Source organism: Podarcis vaucheri, assembly GCF_965113315.1.
Source record: "Podarcis vaucheri genome assembly, chromosome: 6".
NCBI classification, from domain to species: domain Eukaryota; kingdom Metazoa; phylum Chordata; class Lepidosauria; order Squamata; family Lacertidae; genus Podarcis; species Podarcis vaucheri.
The window spans coordinates 48,947,262-48,968,663 of record NC_138764.1 but is presented as its reverse complement, the minus strand read 5'-3'; the positions used below and the strand labels follow the sequence as shown (position 1 = coordinate 48,968,663).

Here is a 21,402-nt window from a genome sequence, read left to right as displayed (position 1 = left end):
TAGAGAGGGGGGGAAGTGCCTGTGGGATTCTCCATCTCAAGTGCCAAAATAATGTGACTGGACTTAGGCTGGGGAGGCTATTTGCTCAGTCAGCAAAACATCTGAGGCTGGTCCTGGAGGTGAGAAGGCACAAAGATCCCCTGCTCTGGTCATTTGGGTTCTCCTGAAGATTGGGTGGCCATCTGTCATGGATGCTTCAGCTGAGATTCCTGCGTTGTGGGGTGTTGGACTTGATGACCCTCGGAGTCCCTTCCCAGTCTGCAATTCTATGGTACAGGGAGCACGCGTCAGCTGATCAATAATTAGGTACTGACACAGGAAAACATCCTGTGAGCACTGGCAGAGTCTTGCCAAGACCATTAATGGTCCTTCACCACAGATAAACTGTAAAACCCATTTACAGTTTATCTCAGGGTATAAAAAGGTAATGGTGCCTCTGAAGAAGCTGCCTCTGTCACTGCTGGGGTCTCTACTAGCTCCAAACATCTCCTACCTGCCCATGTAATCTGTGCATGTATCGCTGCAGGATTACAGATGTGATGTCATATGATGCCGCAGTGGTGCTCCTATTGGCTTCCTTTAGGCAGTCTATAGCGGTCAACAAAAGCTCTGTGATCTGTAGTGCTGTGAGGTATGGCAGAAATTCCTAAGAGAGAAGGGCACAGGGGAGACACAGAGCTGAGAGGACAACAGCAAGGCAAGCTCAATTGGCAGGGCTTCCTTGTTCTAAGAGACCTTTGCAGGAAGGAATTAAAGGTTCTGTGGAGGAGCCCGTTCTTCTACCATGTCACTTGGAAGTTAAATTCAACCAGCTACTCTGGAATTTGCTCCCAAGTAAAGGTGTACAGATTCAAAACCTTGTTCTCAGCTTTTCATCTTATGGAGAAAACCAGACCAGTTCTTCTAGCTCAGTACTGTCTTCACTGGCTGGTAGTAAGTCTCCTGGGTTCCAGGCAGAGGACGTTCACAGCCCGGCCTGGAAATCCCATGGATTGAACCTGAGACCTTTCTTACCCAATGCACGTGCTCTCCCACTGATCTTACAGCCCTTCCACAAGTTTAAATCAGAAAACTGAAAATGGGGGAGATCCCATGCATGCAAGCTCAGAAGCGCCACACAGTTCAATGGGTCTTTCCCCTCTCAAGGAAGTGCATGTAGAATTGCAGCACTGCTGACCTATGATCTGAAAGTGGAAATCTTTGCCTCAAAACTCACTACAAAGATGTAGTAATAATTAGTTCCACCCCTACCTTACACCCTATCAGGACTAAGTTACGATGGCCTCTGCAGTTTGCATATCCTCTGTGTTGCATCATATCCAGCACTGAACAATTACCTGAATAATATGGGTGATATTTTGATGAGACGTAGTAGGGTCATAGGAACCCAGAATCTCTTCATACAGTTGGGTCTCTTCTGCTTCCAGGGAGTCACTTTTGTTTTCGAAGCCTAATGAGAAAAAGAGTGACTTTAAAGTTTCTCCAAGTGGAGAGTTTGCTCTCAGGCTGCTGTGTGGGTGTCTGGAATTCAGAAAAAAGGGAGAGAAGGAGCCAGAATGGCTGGCTAATGACACCTAATGGCCAGTGGCCAAACTGTTCCAGCCACATCTTTCATTAGGGAAATTGCAGGAAAATGGCACAGAATGGCCAACAAACACTTTGGGACTCACCCACAGCTAAGGTGGGTGTTGGGTTCGGTGTATGACAGCAACAACAGAAGTGTGTTTTGGAACAGGAAAGGAAGGCAGAAAGACACAGGCTGCTCCCAGGAATTGCATGCCAACTAATTAAAGTTGTGAAGCTTGTTTATTTAGATGATAGGCATACTGTTCATTGTACAAGCCACAGCACAGTAAGCAACTAGAACAAAATAAGCTGTTTGCCTCCTCCAATGCTCCACTTGAACGTTTGCAAATAAAGCAAATATTACAGAAATGGCATATATCTCTCATTGCCTCTTCTCCAAAAGGAAGCCAAACCCTGGATAGCATTGCCCCTGGAACCTGGAGATGTGGGGATGCATAACAATAACCTGGGTCGGCCTGCCCTGTTATGTACTGAAGTTCTCACCCTGGGCTAGCAGGGGGATACTGTAGATACTTATGCAAATGAAGGATTGAAAGTGATGTTCAGTGATTGGATAGTTTGTATGCAAATGAAGGATCGAAAGTGACGTTCAGTGATTGGATAGTTTTAGACAGCTGCTACAGTTATGTTGTTCTGGAGCTCTATATAAGCAGGCTGACTGAGCTCTTCAGTCCAGTTCTGTTGTGGCCTCTGAATAAAGAAGAGCTGTTTGAAGAATCGCTGTGTCGTCTGATATGTTCACCCACAACTTAACATGCCCCATTCCAAAATCCTCATTAATTCTCAAATTAGCTCTGGAAACTGCAGAGCGGTTATCCTGCTGCAACTGAGATGTGACCACCCATGATTTGGCACTGAGCTATAGATCAATAATATCTTCTCCACCAGGGACCTCTCTCAAAGTCCCACTTTGTAGCTACGTTAGGCTTCTGCACAGTGAGGACTACAGGGGTTGTAAGCACAAAATCCAACATACTATTGCAGAGACAAAAGGAGCATCAAGGGCATCAGACCCGTGTCTGCAGAACAGCTAACTAAATAAAAGCACTCTTGCTGTTGCACAAAATGGGCATGTCTCTCCAGATTTTTGGAATCCCCTAACAATGATGCAATGCATCAAATTAATAGTCTCTGCTGTGGATCTTTCCAGAACACTTCTTTCCACATGAAATAACAGAAAGTTGTTTTGTAAACTTTAAGTTGGTGTGTGATTATTCAGCTGCAAAGCTGAAGGAAAGCACACCAGTGGCGTAGCGTGGGGGGTGCAGGGGGGGCCGGCCGCACCGGGCGCAACATCTGGGGGTTAGGGTTAGGGGGCGCAAATCCACGGGTTAGGGGGCGCAAATTACTTGCCTTGCCCCGGGTGCTGACAACCCACGCTACGCCACTGAAGCACACACTGGCTTCTGATACCATTGAGAGACTAAGAAACAACAAAGTGAATTAGACTCCTTGGCAGGTTTTGAATAAAGACTCACAAACTTTTTATTGACAATAACCAGTCAGATAAATTAAGGATTTATACAGTTCTGTAACATGCAGAGAATAGCATTTGTAGAGAAATCAGAGATTGGAGCTGAGGGAAGTCGGGGGAGGGGAGGGTGGGTCATTTTATGGGGGGAGGGGGGAAATGGGGGGGAATCAAGGATGATATGTTTTAAGGTAATATGTTTTGTTTAAATTCTTAATTAAAAAATTATTTTTTTTTTTAAAAAAGAGAGACTGCACCCCCTGCCTCGCAACAAGAACATTGCGGCAATAGGAAGACCAATCTGGCTCCACTCATTGGCTAGTGAAGGTTCCTTCTCCTTCCCCTCCCTGTTTCATGTCTGCTAGATTGCAAACTTGTAGTCAGAGACTATCTTGTCTTTTGATATATGTGCAATGCTTAGAAAATAGGCACCTTATAATAACTGTAGTCCTGTAGTTATTTGTCTGCATGTGTGTGCAGGTGTTTTGTCTTTTGCTAATGTGGGGGGCCTGGAGTTTCTAAGCACCCCTGTTTTTTCTTCTGTGAAATGGGTATTATGTGGTGCCCACAGCAGTTGATTCTTCTTCTTCTTTATTAAATTTATTAAACACCTTCTCTCACTGCAGGCAACTCAAGGAGTCTTGACAAAAAATATATATATTTCCAAATGTGCCCTTGGGCCAAGAAGAAGAAGAAGAAGAAGAAGAAGAAGAAGAAGAAGAAGAGGAGGAGGAGGAGGAGGAGGAGGAGGAGGAGGAGGAGGAGGAGGAGGAAGAGAGAGAATCGGGGATTCCTGATATAATGCAATACTGCCTTTTCAGTACTGGCCCCAACTTGGTGGAATGCTCTGTCACAAGAGACTAGGGCCCTACGGGACTTGACATCTTTCCGCAAGGCCTGCAAGACAGAGCTGTTCCGCCTGGCCTTTGGTTTAGACTCAGTCTGACCTTTATGTTTCCCTCCCCTTATGGTCTTGATTTATCGGCTACTTTAAAATGAGGCTGCATTTTAAATTGCATTTTAACCTGTATTTTAAATTGGTTCCCCCCCTTATGTTTTTACTGTGATTTTATTGTGTCTTAGCCGCTCTGAGCCTGGCTCTGGCTGGCGAGGGTGGGGTATAAATAATAATAATAATAATAATAATAATAATAATAATAATAATAACCCAGATATAATAAAATACAGGACATAAGAAGAGAGTGTCAAGGGCAACAAGCCAATGGCTGCCAAATAAAGTACAGTCTACTACTTCTATATAGATGCATAGTTTGGATACTGGAGTTTTCACAGCTCCTATCTTACCCTTTTGGCGCAGCATAAGGGAGTACAGGGAATACATGCCTTCCATAGCCTGTTCACCAATTTCCTCTTGGGGGTCATTGAGACGCAGACACAGCTGACCAATCAGACGCCCAAGCTTAGGACATCCATCAGGTGACACCTGAATGGAGAAATTGAGAGTGCTGTCTTTTGACACAGAGGGGAAGAGAAGGAATCTTTGTGGTTCTTGAATGAAAAAAGTTCCCTTGTTTGGATGAACTGATGTTTGGCATTACCACATTTTTCGCTCTATAAGACGCACCAGACCATAAGGCGCACCTAGTTTTTGGAGGAGGAAAACAAGAAAAAAAATATTCTGAATCTCAGAAGATAGAACAGCAAGAGGGATCGCTGCGCAGTGAAAGCAGCAATCCCTCTTGCTGTTCTGCCTTCTGGGATAGCTGTGCAGCCTGCATTCACTTCATAAGACGCACACACATTTCCCCTGACTTTTTAGGAGGGAAAAGGTGAGTCTTATAGAGCAAAAAATACGGTATATTGTCTTTTTTCTGATGAGCCTTGTAGCCTGTTCAGGCTATTCTCCTCACACAAGGAGAGGGAGACAGGGCCATGCTAGCTGCCTCTACCGACTCCACCATGCCTCCAACAGCCAGCTCTGCCACCCCTCCACACACAAACAACTGTAGAAGAAAGTCTGCTGCACTCTTAATGAGAACAAGTGGTTCTGAATCATGAGGGAAGCCTCCACAGAGACAATAGGCTTTGTGCTGCAGACACTGCAGAGTGCCAGGGTGTTGTTGTGGTTAGAGTGTTGGACTAAGAACTGGGAGACCTGAGTTCTAGTCCCCACTCGAGCACAAAGCTTGATCTTGCTTCTGAGCCTAACCTACCTCACAGGACAAAATGGAGGGGCGGGGAGGGGGGGAGAAACTACGTACACCAACTGAAGTTCCTTAGAGAAAAGGTGGGATATAAATGTAATAATAATATTTTTATTTATCTGATTCCATTTATGAATCATTTCACATAAATATATCCAAGCAGCTTCACAGTAAAAACCACAAACAATTAAAAACAATAGATAAAAGCAGTTTTAAAACAATTTCAAATCCGATTCAGTTGGAACTGGGGTACAGACCTCCACTTAAAAGGCTTGTTAAAGAAGAAAGGTCTTCCATAGGTGCTTGTGTGATATCTAGTGGAAGAGAGTTCCAGGGGCTGGATGCCACCAAACTCAGGGCCCAATTCCTATATCATGTGGAATGGGCTTCCTGATGCGAAGGCATGTGCACAAGGCTCTCTCCCTTTATATATAGAGGGTGAGATCTTTTAGATCATCTGGTCCCAGGTTGTAGAGCTGACTATGGTCTTACTTTTGCCCTTCCATGTTGCATAGGGGTGGCAAGGCTGGGCAATGGGGTTGTGACGGAGGTGCTGGCTAGCTCTCTCCCAGTGATCCTAATTGTGTGGGGCAGAATACCTTCACAGGGTTTAGATTCATACCCATTATCAGTTTGTAGCTGCAATACTGTGAAAAGGCTATGGCTCATGGCTGTAGCATGGTTTTTGCAGGATATAAGGGATTCAAGCTATAATAGGCCGGTTTTGTCTCTAATAGACCATTTGGATATTAGAAAATGTCTTGTTCATTTGCTTCTGGCCATCCCAGACACTAGTCACTAATTCCCCACCCCCTTTTTCAGTAGAAGAATAGTGATGCAGAAATAAAGCACCAGATTCCAGTGAGTACCAGTCCCTAAACTTGCTAGCACAGTCAAGAGAAGAGACATAGGGTTGCTTTTTTGTTTGGTGTGTGCATCCCTTGATCCCATCCTAGGCCCCTCTAACCTTTTCACAGTCTCTATTCACTCACTTCAGAGCACAAGAGGAATGCAATATTCACAATACAGAGCCATTCACGTCTACCTCCATTTTCTGTCTTAAACATTTGCAGGTCTCACAAGACCCATTGCCCAGTCGCCTGAAGCCAGAGGACAGAACTCACATGAAACGTGGGGCAGGTGGCTGCAAATTTTAACAGGGATACATAGGTGTTCGCTGCTCTTGCCCGCTCATGTGCTTGTCCTGATATCATCCAGGGCATCAAATGCTGTAAGGGTAGTGGGAGCAAACTGTTAGCAACTGTATAAGAAGAGAAAGTGCATACTATTGTAATTCTTCAAAGTCATGCTTTTGTCTTTCAGAAAGGAACCCAGGAAACTGCCTTATTCCAAGTCCAGCCATCATTTCATTAAGCTCGCTATTGGCTACGCTAGGGTTCCCCAAACTTGTGTCGCCAGCTGTTTTTGGACTACAACTCCCATCATCCATAGGTAGCAAGACTAGTGGTCAGGGATGATGGGAACTGTAGTCCAAAACAGCTGGAGACCCAAGTTTGGGAAAACCTGGGTGGGGAACTTCAGGCATGGACCCTTCAGGTTGCTCTCTCAAAGCTGTCAAAACCTCACAGAGAGGAAGTAAGCTAGGTTACTTCCTTCCTCATTTCCCCTCCCACCCTGACACTTTTCCTGGTTTCCAAAGATTAAAGAACATGGGGAAAGGGCACTTCCTGTGTTACTTCCCAATGTCAAGGAAATCGAAATTCCACTTTGGGTGCTTTCCTTCCGGTCTTTAAAGTTCTGAATAATGTCATGCTAAGTACTGTCAACAATCTTATGGCTCGCTGTCTGGCCTCTTATTCCCGTTGTTGTAACTCTCCCTGACCAAACTGAAAGGAGCCATTCTGAGTGGACATCTTTGAAAATTAATTTTAACACCCCCTAAGAAAAACAAAAAACCCACAAGTAGATTTCGGTGAATGAGGCACTTCTATGCTCCATGAGCAGCAAATGCCATTTCAACCAAAGATCTGTCTGAGAGAGAGTGGTGTGGCAATTACACTGTTTGACTATAACAGGGCACAAACTGGTTCAAATCTCTACTCAGCCATGAACCTTATTGGGTGATCTTGGGCCAGTGAGTATCTCTCATTCCACGATGACTCACATGGTTGTTGTGAGGATTGTATTGGCACAAGGAGAACCATATACACCAAGAAGGAAAAGAAAAGAAAGACTACTTCATGAACCTAGCTATAGGGCATATTCTCATCACTTGTGATTCTTTGAGCCACAAATAGATAACAGGAGCTTACTTCTAAGAGTGTGGCCAGTTCATCTATGTTTGGTCTTTCTGCCAATAAGCTTTTCAGCATTGATTCTATAGCCTCTAAGGTCTGCTTGTACGATGCCTGAGAAGGAAAAAAAATGTTGCATAATATATTACTATAACATTGCAGGTGCAACACCTTCGGGAGAGGAAAAGGCTAAAGAGTAAACTCTACGCAAATCTGGAGTGGAGTCCCTAAGATGGTTGGGTGGCACCTTGTACGCCTCCTTCCAGCAACTCCTGCAGCCAAGCTGCTGCCAAACGTATTGCTCTGCTTTCCTTTGGACCACTGCAAAAGCAACACGGGAGGCAGCAGTTACAAGTTACCGGTCTCTGCGGCCACAGCTGTGATTCTCCAGCAGTTTGACTTCACCCCTGGAGGTGCACTCCATTGTCTCTCGAGACAGATGGATGCCAACAGTGTCCATGAACTGACATAACTAATAAAGCTGTGATTCAAAAGTGAGTGTAGCTCTCCCCCATAAGCCCTATTACAATGCGTAGGGGTTGCCTAACACTGAACAACATGCTCAGTGTATTTCGTCCTACTTTTGCCCAAGGATGGGTTAAGATGGTTGGGGGCCCTGGTGCAGTTCCCAAAATAGGGACCCCTTCTTCCTAAAAAAAGGAATGCATGAAGTAAGGTACCACAGAAAAGTTTTGTGGTATCTTAAAGATTAACATGTTTATAATGGCATAAGCTTTCTTACACACAAAAACCCTCTTTCACACTCTCAGCAAACTGCAGGCATTTTCTTTTTCTTTTTTTGTGTGAACCTTGATAAACAAAAACTCATCGTTTTTGCTCACTTCCTGCCCTGGGCCAGTCACCAACCCAGCCTCACCTAGCTCACATGGTCATCGTGAAGATATAGGAGGTACAAAATGGCTTCAAAAGGGAACTTAGGGCTAGTATCATCAGCATCAAATTTGGGTTCCTTTAACCAGACTGATGTATCTTTGTTCCACATAGGGTCATGTTTTTGTGCGCCCCCTTCCCCAAATCAGTACAGTTCTTTCTCTTTCCTTTTTAAACCTTATAGATTCAAACAGTGAGATGTTCTTATTCGGGCACATACCGTACCCTCTCCATAACCAGTAAATTGGTTGTGAGAAATCTTATGTCCCCCCAGACTGGACGCAAAATCTCACCAGCCCCAGTTAGAATGGCCAAAGGCAAGGAATGATAGGAGCTACAACCCAGCAAGAGACACCTGGAGGGACACAGCCCCCCACCCCCCACCTGCAACAAAGTGAGAAAATACCTGTACGTCAACTTCTTCCTTGCTCTGACTTTGTAAGGTGTCAACCGAGGGCAAGGCAAAGACGCTGGCAATGCAAGTGCTGAGCAGCTTCTCTTTAGGCCAATGAGAAGGCTCCACTTGGCTGAGGAATGGCGGTCGGGGAAGAAGAAACAGAGCATTCAATGTGCGTTACGATTCTTCCTTACGGAAGTGGAGCTTAACACAGAAAAAGTTCAGAGTACTGAGGAAAGAAAATAAACTATGTCTGAGCTGTGTAGTGCCTACTGGAATGGGCAGGCTACAAAGCGGTAGCCACTGACCAGAATCTGGTGTGGGTATGCCTACCTTGAGCCCATGGCTCTGACTGGAATTCAGAACTACCAGGGTAAAGATCAGAGGACTCCATGCTCACCAATATAGGTGACGTGATTCATCAGTAGCGCACTAAAGCAAGCCAATCCCTTCCATATCAACGGAGCTGAGACAGGTTTGGCTTTTCTATGTAGTTTGTTTCAAATAATTCCACAGATACAGATGATGATGATGATGATGATAATAATAATCATAATCTTTATACCCCACCCATTTGGCTGGGTTACCCCAGCCTGAGGCAGTCTCTTCCTGATGGCATTATTCAGCTCTATTCTTAGCACTTTTCTTCTGAGCTTTGCTTCAACATTTGGGTCAGGGAGGATGTTGGGTTGTAGCTCCGACATACCTTAGGTCCTGAATGAGAAGCATCCCCTGACAGCGCAAAGCTGTGGAGCGCGAGTCAATGCTGTCCAGAGGCAGGTCTAAAATCTGTGCCTGTGAAAGAGCAGCAGCAAATTCTGTGAGGAAGAACTGTTCACGTGTCTGCTCTGTTCACCAAAGTTGCTGCTACAGCTGCACTAATGTGTGACCCCCCCCCCGTACAGGTCAAACACTTACACCAATTGTACAAGCTATTAAATACACAAATAAAGGATGTGCATTGCATCTGACTCACCATTGTTTGCTCAACCAGCTGCAATTTCTGATTCCCATGCCGATAATTTTGATTCTCGTTCCCACTCATTTTTGAATCGAATTCCTGTGAACGCATATGAGACTAGCAAGAAAAGGGTGGAAGATTTCAATAGCACTTTCAAATATGACCATATTTGTTCAGAACCAGTTTCCAGAGCCAGTTGCATCATAACATGTGAAAGGAGGGCAATAGAATGCTGAATGGCATTAGACATTCTGCTGATTGCCTGGTATTCTCTGCTTTAACACAGAAAACACGCATTGAACATCAAGCCAGTAAGGTAAAGCTAAAGCTAAAGATAAAGGATCCCTGGACGGTTAAGTCCAGTCAAAGGTGACTATGGCGTTGCGGCGCTCATCTTGCTTTCAGGCTGAGAGAGCTGGCATTTGTCCACAGACAGTTTTCCGGGTCGTGTGGTCAGCATGACTAAACCACTTATGGCGCAACGGAACACCATGACAGAAGCCAGAGCACATGGAAATGCTGTTTACCTTCACACTGCAGTGGTACCTATTTATCTATTTGCACTGGCATGCTTTTGAACTGCTAGGTTGGCAGGAGCTGGGACAGAGCAACGGGAGCTCACTCCCTCGTAGAGATTCAAACCACCAACCTTCCGATCAGCAAGCCCAAGAGACTCAGTGATTTAGACCACAGTGCCTCCCGTGTCCCCATCCAGCCGGTACTGGGATACAGGAAGGAAGCAATACCTTTTTCGTGGAAAGCTGTTTACTAAGACTTTGAACATAATAATCGGAAATCAGTACCACCTCTGCTTCCTCTATTTCCTTCACTCACAATCAGTTCACCTTCCCTTAGTCTTCCCTGAACAACGTGCAAGAAAGTAATCCCTATGATTATACAAGGGCCAGGTTGTCTGAATGGGAAAAGGAAGACTAGGTCTAACAGCTCATGTCACCATAGTAAAAAGAAAAGAGGAAGATTGTTATTTTGCAAGACTTTGAAGTCAGCAAATCATCTATGAGCTAACATGGAAGGTGAGTCCGTGACTGGGATGGGCCCATGAGAAGAGGGACCCTCATTATATTGGTATAGTCTGATTTCCTCCGTTAGCACCTTACCCCAAATTGAAATTATCTACTATTCACTAAAACTTTATGCCTTCCAAAGTTGAGCTCTTGCACTGAAATAAGTTCTGAAGGTATCTAATATTAAGGTTCAGGTGTGTGCAGAATATTGCAGATGTGTATTTACTGTCGAGAGGAAAGTGCAGGGAAGGGCAAAGTTAGAGTTAGCAGAGTATTAGAACAGTTCCTACCATTTTATCACGGTCATCAGAGGCTAGCGGTGTTTCCTTTTCCTTTCCTTTTGCGTCATACAGCATCATCCCATAGGCATTGCTGGAGGTTACTGAAGCTGTTACAAATAAAAAGTAAACGGAACTGAGGTTGCAGTTGATACGAAAATGTCTCCTGGTACTGTTACTCTAACACAGGGGTGGATAACCTTTGGCCTCCCAGATGTTGATGCCATCATCCTTGGTCATTGGCCCTGCTTGCTAGAGCTGGGAGTTGTAGTTCAGCAACATCTTGAGGGCCAAAGTGTTCCCACCCCTGCTGTCGGGGTGTGTGATAATAAGCCGAGGTTTACTCAGACTTGTGCAAAAATCTCCTTCCTCCAAACATGACTCTTTTGTTCATTTCTAATCTTGAGCCATTTATTTGGGACTCTTTCTTTGAAACTCAATAGTAGGTCATCAGGAAGTTAAAACATAGTTTCATGGTGCAAATTAAGACTTCCAGCTGAGGAAGGGTTCTATGCAATTAGAAATCCTCCAACTGCAATCTTCATCTAACTTCATCTAACCATAGCGAAAGCTATGGGGTTTTGGTATCTATCTATCATCTACTTACCAACATTATTTCCATTTCACTTAATATATATAAAAAACTCACTCACAGTTCTTTCTCCAGTCTCTGCCCCTTCTATGGGCAGTTGCTTTAGTAGACTGGTAAAAATCTAACTATCAAATTGCCAATTTTGGTACAACGGCAAAATCAGAGCCGAAAAGGATAGATATTTCTAGACTTCACACAGACCCTGTCTGGTTTAAAGCTGTTTGGTCAAGTACTTAGGAAGTTACCTTATAGGGAATCTGGCTATTGCTTCATCTAGCTCCGTACTTGATTACAATTTTTCACACAAGTGCCTGGTGGGCATCAGTGAGGAGCCTGCTGTTTCAATATTGTGTAAGTTCTGCCTGGTGGTTTAAAGCAGTAACAGATGCATCGTTTTATTTTACCACATCATTTTAAAACTTGTTATCTCACTTTGGAATTGCTGGTGGCAATAAAAAGTGGGTAATAAATTATTTAAATAAACTAAACTGAACTGGGTGATATCCCTCTGGAAGAATGGCAGATGAAGGTGATGGACTATATGGAACTGGCGGAAATGACTGGCAGAATCCAAGACCAGGGAGAAGAGTCAGTGGAAGAAGATTGGAAGAAATTTAAAGACTATCTACAGAAATATTGTAAAATTGATGAATGTTAGAATGATGTTGGATAGAAATTAAGCGGTTTTCAGCTGTAATATTATAAGGGAATATGAAAAATGGATTATTTAGGTAAAAACTTAATGTCATAATATTTTAAAATTAAAGACTAGGATAAACAAAGAGGGTAGGGATTTGCTGAACCAACAAATTGAATTGGAATACAAAAAAGGGAGGTGTGAGGAGGTCCGGGAAATAAGCTAATGAAAAATAAGTAATGGAAAGATGGAATTGATTTTAACCATTTTTTTATTCTGTATTTCCCCCCCCCCCATTTTTATTTTGTAATACTTTGAAAATTTTAATATATATCTTATAAAAAAAATGAACTGGGTGATATCCAATGTGAGTAAACATCAGAGTAGATTCCACGGACTTGATTCCAGTGGGTCTACTCTGAATGTCACTTAGCTGGCTTGCAGTGACTTCCCAAGGTCTTTTGGATGTTACAGTTCCCTAAAGATAAACATTTAGAAGCATTAACCTAGGCAACTAAAGTTCAAGCTTGTGCATTGTCAGACACACATTGGAGAGTGAGCTAAAAGATTCGAGTTTTAGTATTTATGCCTTATATATTGTACTTAGTTCTTCACTCTACATATTTACTCTCCAAACCCTAGAGGTCATTTGTCTTCACCTTCAGAAATTGCATCGGGCAGGCAGTTTTCCAACAGTAGGGGATTCCTGGATAATTCTCTCTTTGTTGTCAGGGGGCACTGTTGAATTGTTTGGACTTCAGCTGACTCTTCATTCTCAGTTTTTTTAATTTCTTTTTCCATCTTTGGGATCACGGGAGTTTTTGTTTGTTAAGTACCAGAAGAGCAACTGATTCTTCACCAGCTAGAAAAAGATTGATGGTATTGTCCTTCCCTCATTCATTCACAAAGATAGTAAGAACCATTTTGAAAATCTTGACCCATAGCTTGACTTCTCCAGACTTAGGCTTTCCAGTCTTGAAGACCGATGTCCACGGCATGAGCAGTGTTCCTGTGTGAGGGTCAGGAATTTAGAATGTCAGTGATGCCTCACTGGTGAACTTCAAATATTTTGCCTTGCAGATTTTCGGCTTGCTTTGATCCTCCTGCTGTTGCATTGCTGTAAGATGGCTTAAGCCATGCTTTAGTTTAGTGTCACCTGAATCTGGGCTCATAGTTTCTCTTGCTCCAGACAAACTACATGCAACAAATAAGGTTTGTCTCCAGTTTATAGCTCAAGGTTTTTCTGGAGGAAACAACTCATGAGCCCAAACTCAGGCAACATGCTAAGGCAAAGCATGGCTTACTCACAGCAGGACTTGTGGATGAACAAAGTGGCCTCAATCTGGCAGCTTCCACACTCATGCATTCCCATCAAACCATGGCTTGACTTACGTGTAAACTAGGGCATATAGAGTTGTGGTGGAATCAAGCCTTCACATTGTGATTAGGGCTGAAGTCTGTCCAATACCCTATTAAAAACAAAGCAACTGTATTGGAGACTCCAACTGCCAGACTCTCTTCTGAGCTGATCGGTAGAGAGTTCTGTGTACATACAGAAGTTATCAGCTTTTATAGAGATGGTGATGTTATTACAACTTGATTAATTAGAGATCACAAGATATTAGCTGGGGGGAAAAGGAAAACAGCATTCAAACCCTTCACCTTTTAAACTTTATGCAGACTTTATGCTTGTTTTACACTCTAACCAAGGAATTTAGATAGAAAATGGCTCAAGCCTACACAGTCCAAGATTCTTGCAGAACCCAGACCTATACATTTTGGTTCCATAGGCCGCTCTTCTAGTCCCTTTAAGAGAAGGAAGTATAAAAGACAGTCTAGTGTCTTTGTAAAAAGAAAATTTGACAACCAATTCAGATTTTGATACGAAATGTTTGGAAAGCAGTAGTCAGCACTGGGAATGTGAAACCCAATATGCCTTGTGGTTGCAATCACAGCTAAAGAATCTCTGACAGATGACCATCCAACCTCTCTTGAAATACCTCTATGGAAGGACAGTCCACCACCTCCCGAGAGAGCCTGTTCCACTGCTGAACAGCTCTTACTATTGGAAATTTCTTCCAAATACTTCATCAGAATCATTTTAATCCACTTGAATTCAGGTCCCATGCTCTGGAACAGCAGAAAACAATTTCGCTCCATCTTCCATGTGACAGCCCTTAAGACATTTGAAGGTGGCTATCATATCAGTTCTCCTCTCCTCCAGGCTAAACATATCCAATTCCCTCAACTGCTCCTCATAAGACTTGGTTTCCAGACACTATCATACTGGTCACCCTTCTCTGCAGACCATCTAGCTCGTCAATATTCTTCTTGAACTGTGGTGCCCAGAACTGGACACAGGACTCCAGGTGGGATCTGACCAAGGCCAAATAGAGTGGTACTATTACTTCTCTTGATCTGGGCAGTATACTTCTTTTATAAGAGGCTCAGCTGATCCCTACAGAAAGCTCACACACTTGCTTACTTGTTGGTGAACACTCACAGCCATCTGCTAGCTTCACATTCCTTTTCCTCAGATGGAAAAAAGGTCTTGCTAGTCAATGTCACAATGGAGATGTTTGTGTCATCATTCAAGCCAACAGTGCTGGTTGAATAGTATCTAAGATCCTGAACACAATGGGTAAGGTAGCCAACCATGGTTGTAGAATAATACTCGCTTGTCTTGAGCAATGCCCTTTCCTTGGCCCTGTCTTGTATCCCTTAGCAGTATGCTATTATTTTGGGTAGGGAATCATCCCTACTTCCATCTCTCAGTTTCTTGGGATTTGCATAGAAATAATCCATAATTAAACACGCCAAACAGATTTGTTACATTTATATTTAGTATCTCAGAAACATGGGACTGAAAATCAGTAGAATTGCCAAGGTGACCTAGTCGTGTACTAAATGATGCTGAAACATTTGTGGATAAAGGTATTAGACCAGATACTGAGGAACTGATGGACTCAACCAGAGAGACTCAGTTGAGCAGATCAGAAAAAGAAATAAATACACTTGCTTACTTGTTGGTGAATGCTCCCAGCTGTTTGCTGGGTTCACATTCCTTTTCCTCTGAGGGAAGAAAGGGCTTACTAGTCAATGTCACAATGGAGAGGTTTGTGTCATCATTCAAGCCAACACTGCTGGTTGCATTGTATCCAAGATCCTGGGTAAGGGAGCTGAACATGGTTGTGGAATACTGTAATACTTGCTGTCTTGAGCACTGCCCTTTCCTTGGCCCTGTCTTGTATCCCTTAGCAGTAAGCTATTGTTCGGGGTAGGGAATCATCCTTACTTCCACCTCTCAATTATTTCTTCTGTCAAGAAGGATGATTCCGAAGGAGCCCTCCACTTTTACTTGTCCAGGGAGGATGGGTGAGAGAGAGCCCAAGTATATGAAACAGAGAGACCCCTCCCAAAAAAGGGAGGGTAAAAGGTAAAGGTAAAGGGACCCCTGACCATTAGGTCCAGTCGTGACCAACTCTGGGGTTGCAGCGCTCATCTCGCTTTATTGGCCGACGGAGCCGGCGTACAGCTTCCGGGTCATGTGGCCAGCATGACTAAGCTGCTTCTGGCGAATCAGAGCAGCGCACGGAAACGCCGTTTACCTTCCCACCGGAGCGGTACCTATTTATGTACTTGCACTTTGACGTGCTTTCAAACTGCTAGGTTGGCAGGAGCAGGGACCGAGCAATGGGAACTCACCCCATCGCGGGGATCCCCCCCCCCAATTCTCCCAGTCACAGGAACACAGTGGGAGGAAGCAACCTGACACTTCATTCTCATCTCGCAGCACACCAGCAAGAGTAACTAAAACCCCAGACGAAACCAGTCATTATCCCAGGAGATGCTGGCTTCATGCAATGGCTGCTTTTGCTTACATGCTGATCTTCAAGCAGGCCAATCCAAGCCATATTTATTTGGGGATAAATTCCACTGAATTCAGTGGGGCTTTCACCCAAAGTTAGTGGGCACAGGACTTCCTTTGCAGTAATTCTAAGCACAGGGAACCATGCCTGGGGAGCACAGGGAACACCCAAGGGGAGCCAGAGCCTGGGTCACATCCTGGTCCAAAGTGGGTCACAGTACCAGCACTATCACCACACAAATATCTGGTAAAAAGAGAGAGAGAGAAAGAGATGGGTTCCCTAATGCACTTTGGGGTTAAAGGAGAGTCCTGGATTTCAAAAGGTTGAAAACTACTGTCCTAAGTGATCAGTTTGCTGCTGGTTTGAGATTTGTACAATTTGACAACAACGATGCTCTAAGCAGACTGAAGCTAAATTCCACAGAATAGGATTTATTGTAAGGATGCTTTTATTCCCAAGAAAATGTGTGAGAGATGGTAGGAAAGGTGGGGGGAGAACAACGACCAATAAGGGTAACATCTCTACCAGATATCTAAGTTAAATGGTTATGCACTTAAATGGTATTTCAGAGTACTCAAAGCATTCCACCTATGTAGTTCTTGTTTGGATGTAACAAACTATGTTTTTACGTTACATGAACAAGTACAGGGATGGGGAATGTGTGATTCTCCAATTGTTGAACTCTCATCAGCCCAAGGCCCCATAATAATAAATGCAGTCATGGAAATATGACAACATGCAAAAACAAAATGAGGCATGTGGGTGGGGGGAAGAGGAAATAAGACGTAATTTGATTTTTTAAAAAGAATACTTTTCCAGTCTCTTTCTGTGCAAATGCACTTATTCTTGAGGGAAAATCTTGCTTACATGCAATGTCACATTTAGCATGTGGCAAAACCTGCATCACTTAACAAAAAAGTACTGGTAATGTCTTTTATCAACTCTCATCTCTTATTTGCTTAAATTTGCAGTTCTAAACTTAGTGTGTTGCAATTTGATCCGCTGCACATAAAAACAAGTTGCAAAACTTAACAAGTGCCTATTTTTGAGGCCCACTTTAAGCTTGAGGCCCCAGGCTAAATTACCATTCTCTGATTGGCTCTGAACATGGCAAAGGGTGAGGGAAGATGGGAGGTGTAAGCCAACACCTTCTAGAGCAGCGGTTCTCAACCTGTGGGTCCCCAGATGTTGTTGGACTACAACTCCCATCATCCCTGAGCTCTGGTCTTACTAGCTAGGGGTGATGGGAGTTGTAGTTCAGCAACATCTGGGGACCCACAGGTTGAGAAAGGCTGTTCTAGAGGGTCACAGGCTTTCCATTCCTAGCTTACAGTGCAATCCTAAACATAGCTATTCAGTAGCAAATTCTGTTTAATTCAGTGGAGCTTATTTCCAGTTAGGTGGGGCTAGGATTGCAGCCTTACTCTCTTAGCCATGCTCAATGCTCACAACTGCTTTATCATTGGGAAAAAGTTACAGGAGTGTGGGTATGTCATATTTAAAGCAAAACAATATTCAAACTTTGCTGTATATCTTTTAATTAAGTGAAATGCTTATGAATACTGAAAATTCAGATTACTGTACATGATCTTAAAGAGGGGAAGAACAGCAGCAGCCTATTTGGCAATCAGGTGTCAGGATTTCAGAATAGTAGCCAATTTAATTGGCTCACTCAGAAGCTCAGCATTAACCAGGTTCCATCAATTTTGTTGTTTGGAATTTGTTTTCCATACTTAGAAATTGAGCCCTACAGTCAGAAGAGGAAAAATTACTTTTAATCAACATGCAGATGGGGGGGGGGGGTTAATACTCTACTCAAGAAGGCATGATTTTTCTTATATATAAAAAAAGTTTACAAAGATCAACTTGGTATATACATTTTAGCAAAGTCCATCTCGAATCCTTCCAGGAAGTATTTGACTAGTATAATCAAGACCCACTAGTATGTAAGCAGCAACTCAGTCTTTGAATTCATGTAGCTGATGATCAGATAGGACAGATAGGATCCAGTTAAGTACTCAGACAATGAGAGTCCCTCACACAGAGGCACAGCACACCTAAAAAAAACTAGAGGTGGGGATTCGCCTTTTGCTTCCATGACCACAGCTGCACTGGCAAAAACATTACTGCAAACTTTCTTTTTACCTTAAGGCTTAATCACATCTAGCTTCAGGCTGCTGTCCCCCAAATAATTGTCAAGCAGGACACTATTATTATTTTGCATAATGAAAGGTCGGCCTTTGGTTATGCAAAATAAGCAGTGGGAAAACTGTGGCGCTCCAGATATTGTTAGCCTACAATTCCCATCACTCCTGGCCACTGGGTCATGCTGGCTGGAGATTATGGAAGGTGCAGCCAACATCATCTGGAGGGCTACAGGATCCTCACCTTTGCAGAAGACCCCAAATGTACAGATGGAACTGTCTGCTGTTGAAATTGAAGGACAACCAAGTTTGCACATGAGGCTTTGGCATATAGGCAGCACCATATCTGCCTTCACAGTAATCCTTGGGCTGGCAGATAAAAATAAAAATAATTCCCATAGACTCCCATAGCCGTATGCCTAAGATGGCAGAGGGGAAACACTGACATTTCGGTATTCAAAAGCTACACATCCAGTATTTAGCGAGTCTGCACTTTACTCAGCAAGTTAACAATGGCTTCTTTGGTAAGGAACAAAGTCTCATTAGTATTTTGATTGCATACTTCAAATAGAGAAGGCTCATCCAAAACCTTCTTGCCACCTATTATAACATAGGGGTACCCAAGTTTACTTGCATCCTTTAATCTTTTACCAATGGTGAATTGTGTCCGGTCATCCAGTACTATATCCTCCTTAAACCAAGGGGCTGCTTCAACAATACAGTCATATAAATCCTCCAGGAGCATTGCTCCTTTCTCCTCCTTGCTCCCTCTCTTTGGGGGAATAAGGCAGACTTGATAGGGTGCAATGAGGCTTGGCCACCGAATGGCATCCTCAGTAGAAAGCACCTCAATGGAGGCTGCAAGAATCCGAGTCACACCCAGCCCATAGCAGCCCATTTCAGCCGGAATATGCTTATTTTCTGCTGTGCGGACGGTAGCGTTAAAAACAGAGGAGTATTTTGTGCCCAAGAAGAAGGTATGGCCAACTTCAATCCCTTTGTACTCAGCTAGTTTCCCTTTGCAAACTGGGCAATGCTTCTCATCTGGGTTTATCGTTTCCTCATTGGCTGCAAAGTCACAGCCTGTGCACATCATCAATCGGTCCTCACCAATGTCAGCGGGCAGCTGGAATTCATGAGACATCGTCCCCCCAATGCTTCCAGTAGCTGCTTGGACTTTCACAAACCGAAGGCCTAAGGTGTTGAATATGTTGCTGTAAGCGTTGCACACAAGGGCGTAGGTCTGGAGGGCAGCTTCCTTGGAGGTATCAAAGGTGTACATATCCTTCATATAAAATTCTCTGCCACGCAGCAACCCAAAGCGTGGTTTTGGCTCATCTCGAAACTTTCTTGTTACCTGGTACAGCAAGAGGGGAAGCTGCTTGTAAGACAAATGGCCTTGGGAAGCGATTAGGTCTGTGATGGCCTCTTCATGAGTAGGTCCTAGGCAGTATTCTTGATTGTGCCTGTCTGCCAGTCGTAATAGTTCACTGCCCATGAGTTCCCACCTTCCACTGGCTCTCCAGAGCTCTGCTGAGCTCAATGCGGGCATGTTCACTTTCTGACCCCCTATAGCCTGCATTTCTCGGTCTATCACTCTGATGAGCTTCTCCAGTGCACGAACAGTGTAGGGCATATAGTGGAAGCAGCCAGGACTGGCCGGGTAGATAAGTCCTGCTAGTAACATCAGTCTCTGACTTTTACACGTCAGTTCACCCGGTTTGCTGGTTTGCTGTGATGCTATGCTATCCTCCCGCAGATTCATCGACTGGAAGTGCTGGGATACACACTTTTGTCTTGCGTGAAGATCAGAATAAAACCTGCAACACTGTTGCTGCCTTTGGCACCAACCAATCCAAATTTTCAAAGCAGGAAGAATCGTCTTCCCTCTTCTGAGAAGCCCATCCATTTTGAGACTCACAGATGAAGCTTCTCTTTCAAATCTGCAGGCAGAGAGAGAAAATAAAAGCAACTCATTTCACATAAACAGATGCACATTTTATATCTAGCCAAAAGAGATTCCCCACATATTTTAGCTACTGTGAGAGCCGAATGCATTGAACACAGCCTGTTTGGCTAAACATGGGGCTGAATGGTTCTGGCTGATTGGCAAATAAATGAGGAGTTTCTAGAAGAATGTGCTTCCGACAACTGCCTCAAATGATGTTTAAGACCTGCTTCATCACCTTCAAAATGTATGCACAGGCACAAAAATATACATTTGCAATGCTCACACAACAGCTGTACAGCTTCCCCTGCCCCACTTAGGGTACACATCTGTACAGAAAAGGCATAATGGCCCTTCCATTATCCCTGACCATCGTCCCTGACCTATCAGTCTGGGGCTGATGGGGCTGCGCCCAGCAACACCTGCAGGGCCAGAGTCTTCCTCATCCCTGCTGCAATGCAAGAAGCTGCATGTTTTAATACCAACAATGAGCTAGCTTTTCCTATAGTTGCAAAGATAACATTTGAAGAGCCACGAAAAGCAACCAAGTGTCTTCACGGTCCAAATTAAGATGTTGTCCAAATCTGTTAACGCCTCCAGAGACTTTTTGAGGAAGCAGGAAAAGAGAAATAAGAAATTCCCCTGCTCGTCCCCCAATTACATTGCTATTGTAACATTCGCGTCATTTCCATCACGGGGCACCTATCTATATGGTGCCTGTTTTGACATTTCTGAGAAGAGGGACGCCGGCGGATTGGGCGCAAAGGTGCAAGAGCTGCCTCGGGGGGAAGTCCTACTGAGTATGGCTTCTTTCCGAGAAAAAACACAAAAGCACTGGACTTGCACGAACCTCGCTGAACTGGAAGCGCAGCCGAGTCAAGTTTCATACGCAGCAGCTCCTGGAGAAAGAAAGCGACCATAGGCGCCGCTGAAGTTTAGGATGCACTTTATATCCCCGGGGAAGCTTGCAGGGCCAGACTTGTCCTTGCAACGGTCGCCGGCGTTACCACCCTACGCTGCAACTTTCCAGCTCTTGCAGCGCCCGCGGCAGAAACCACGCGGCGGCGGGACTTGGGTGCAACAAAGTATGCAGCAGCTGCGCGTGCGCAGCAGCGATGCCCCGTCCCTTTCGGAACGGAGCCGGAACCATAGAGTTGAAGGAACCGAAAGAGCGACGCTCTT

General features: G+C 44.1%; 2 protein-coding genes and 1 long non-coding RNA gene across 22 annotated transcripts in view; 1 reads left to right on the top strand and 2 right to left on the bottom strand.

Annotated features, from left to right (window-relative positions):
- MROH7 (maestro heat like repeat family member 7) overlaps positions 1-18,565 on the bottom strand; it is a 32,013-nt gene extending 13,448 nt beyond the window's left edge. For 2 of the 19 annotated variants that reach the window (XR_014220567.1, XR_014220568.1), the window contains exons 1-12: positions 14,745-14,784; positions 13,652-13,728; positions 12,919-13,268; positions 11,043-11,140; positions 9,743-9,844; positions 9,473-9,561; positions 8,776-8,896; positions 7,497-7,592; positions 6,348-6,452; positions 4,364-4,502; positions 1,338-1,450; positions 494-646 (exon numbers count right to left, since the gene is read on the bottom strand). Coding sequence is in view for 17 of the 19 variants with exons in the window: in XM_082225629.1 (XP_082081755.1) it covers positions 494-646; positions 1,338-1,450; positions 4,364-4,502; positions 6,348-6,452; positions 7,497-7,592; positions 8,776-8,896; positions 9,473-9,561; positions 9,743-9,844; positions 11,043-11,140; positions 12,919-13,060 (1,158 nt within the window). In the remaining 2 variants the exon portion in view is untranslated. Of the gene's footprint in view, positions 1-493; positions 647-1,337; positions 1,451-4,363; positions 4,503-6,347; positions 6,453-7,496; positions 7,593-8,775; positions 8,897-9,472; positions 9,562-9,742; positions 9,845-11,042; positions 11,141-12,918; positions 13,269-13,651; positions 13,729-14,259; positions 14,281-14,744; positions 14,812-15,282; positions 15,346-18,516 lie in introns of those variants that run through there. The other 17 variants (XM_082225629.1, XM_082225626.1, XM_082225622.1 and 14 more) reach the window with 17 other exon arrangements.
- Positions 16,863-18,657, top strand: LOC309533989. The gene is made up of 2 exons (XR_014220578.1): positions 16,863-17,098; positions 17,197-18,657. It is a non-coding gene; the product is annotated as an uncharacterized lncRNA (long non-coding RNA).
- Positions 17,650-21,302, bottom strand: PARS2 (prolyl-tRNA synthetase 2, mitochondrial). 2 transcript variants are annotated; one of them, XM_082225672.1, is made up of 2 exons: positions 21,071-21,302; positions 17,650-20,215 (listed from the first exon to the last, which is right to left on the bottom strand). In XM_082225672.1, exon 2 carries the CDS (start codon positions 20,179-20,181, stop codon positions 18,751-18,753), a length of 1,431 nt encoding a protein of 476 aa, XP_082081798.1. In that variant the 5' UTR covers positions 20,182-20,215; positions 21,071-21,302; the 3' UTR covers positions 17,650-18,750. The 2 variants fall into 2 exon arrangements, with proteins under 2 accessions (XP_082081798.1, XP_082081799.1); XM_082225673.1 differs by lacking the exon at positions 21,071-21,302 and adding an exon at positions 20,923-21,014.
- Between the last annotated feature and the right edge of the window lie 100 nt (positions 21,303-21,402).

What these genes read in the sequence shown, in the direction of transcription:
- PARS2 (XM_082225672.1), bottom strand. Translation starts at nt 20,181, where the DNA reads ATGGATGGGCTTCTCAGAAGAGGGAAGACGATTCTTCCTGCTTTGAAA.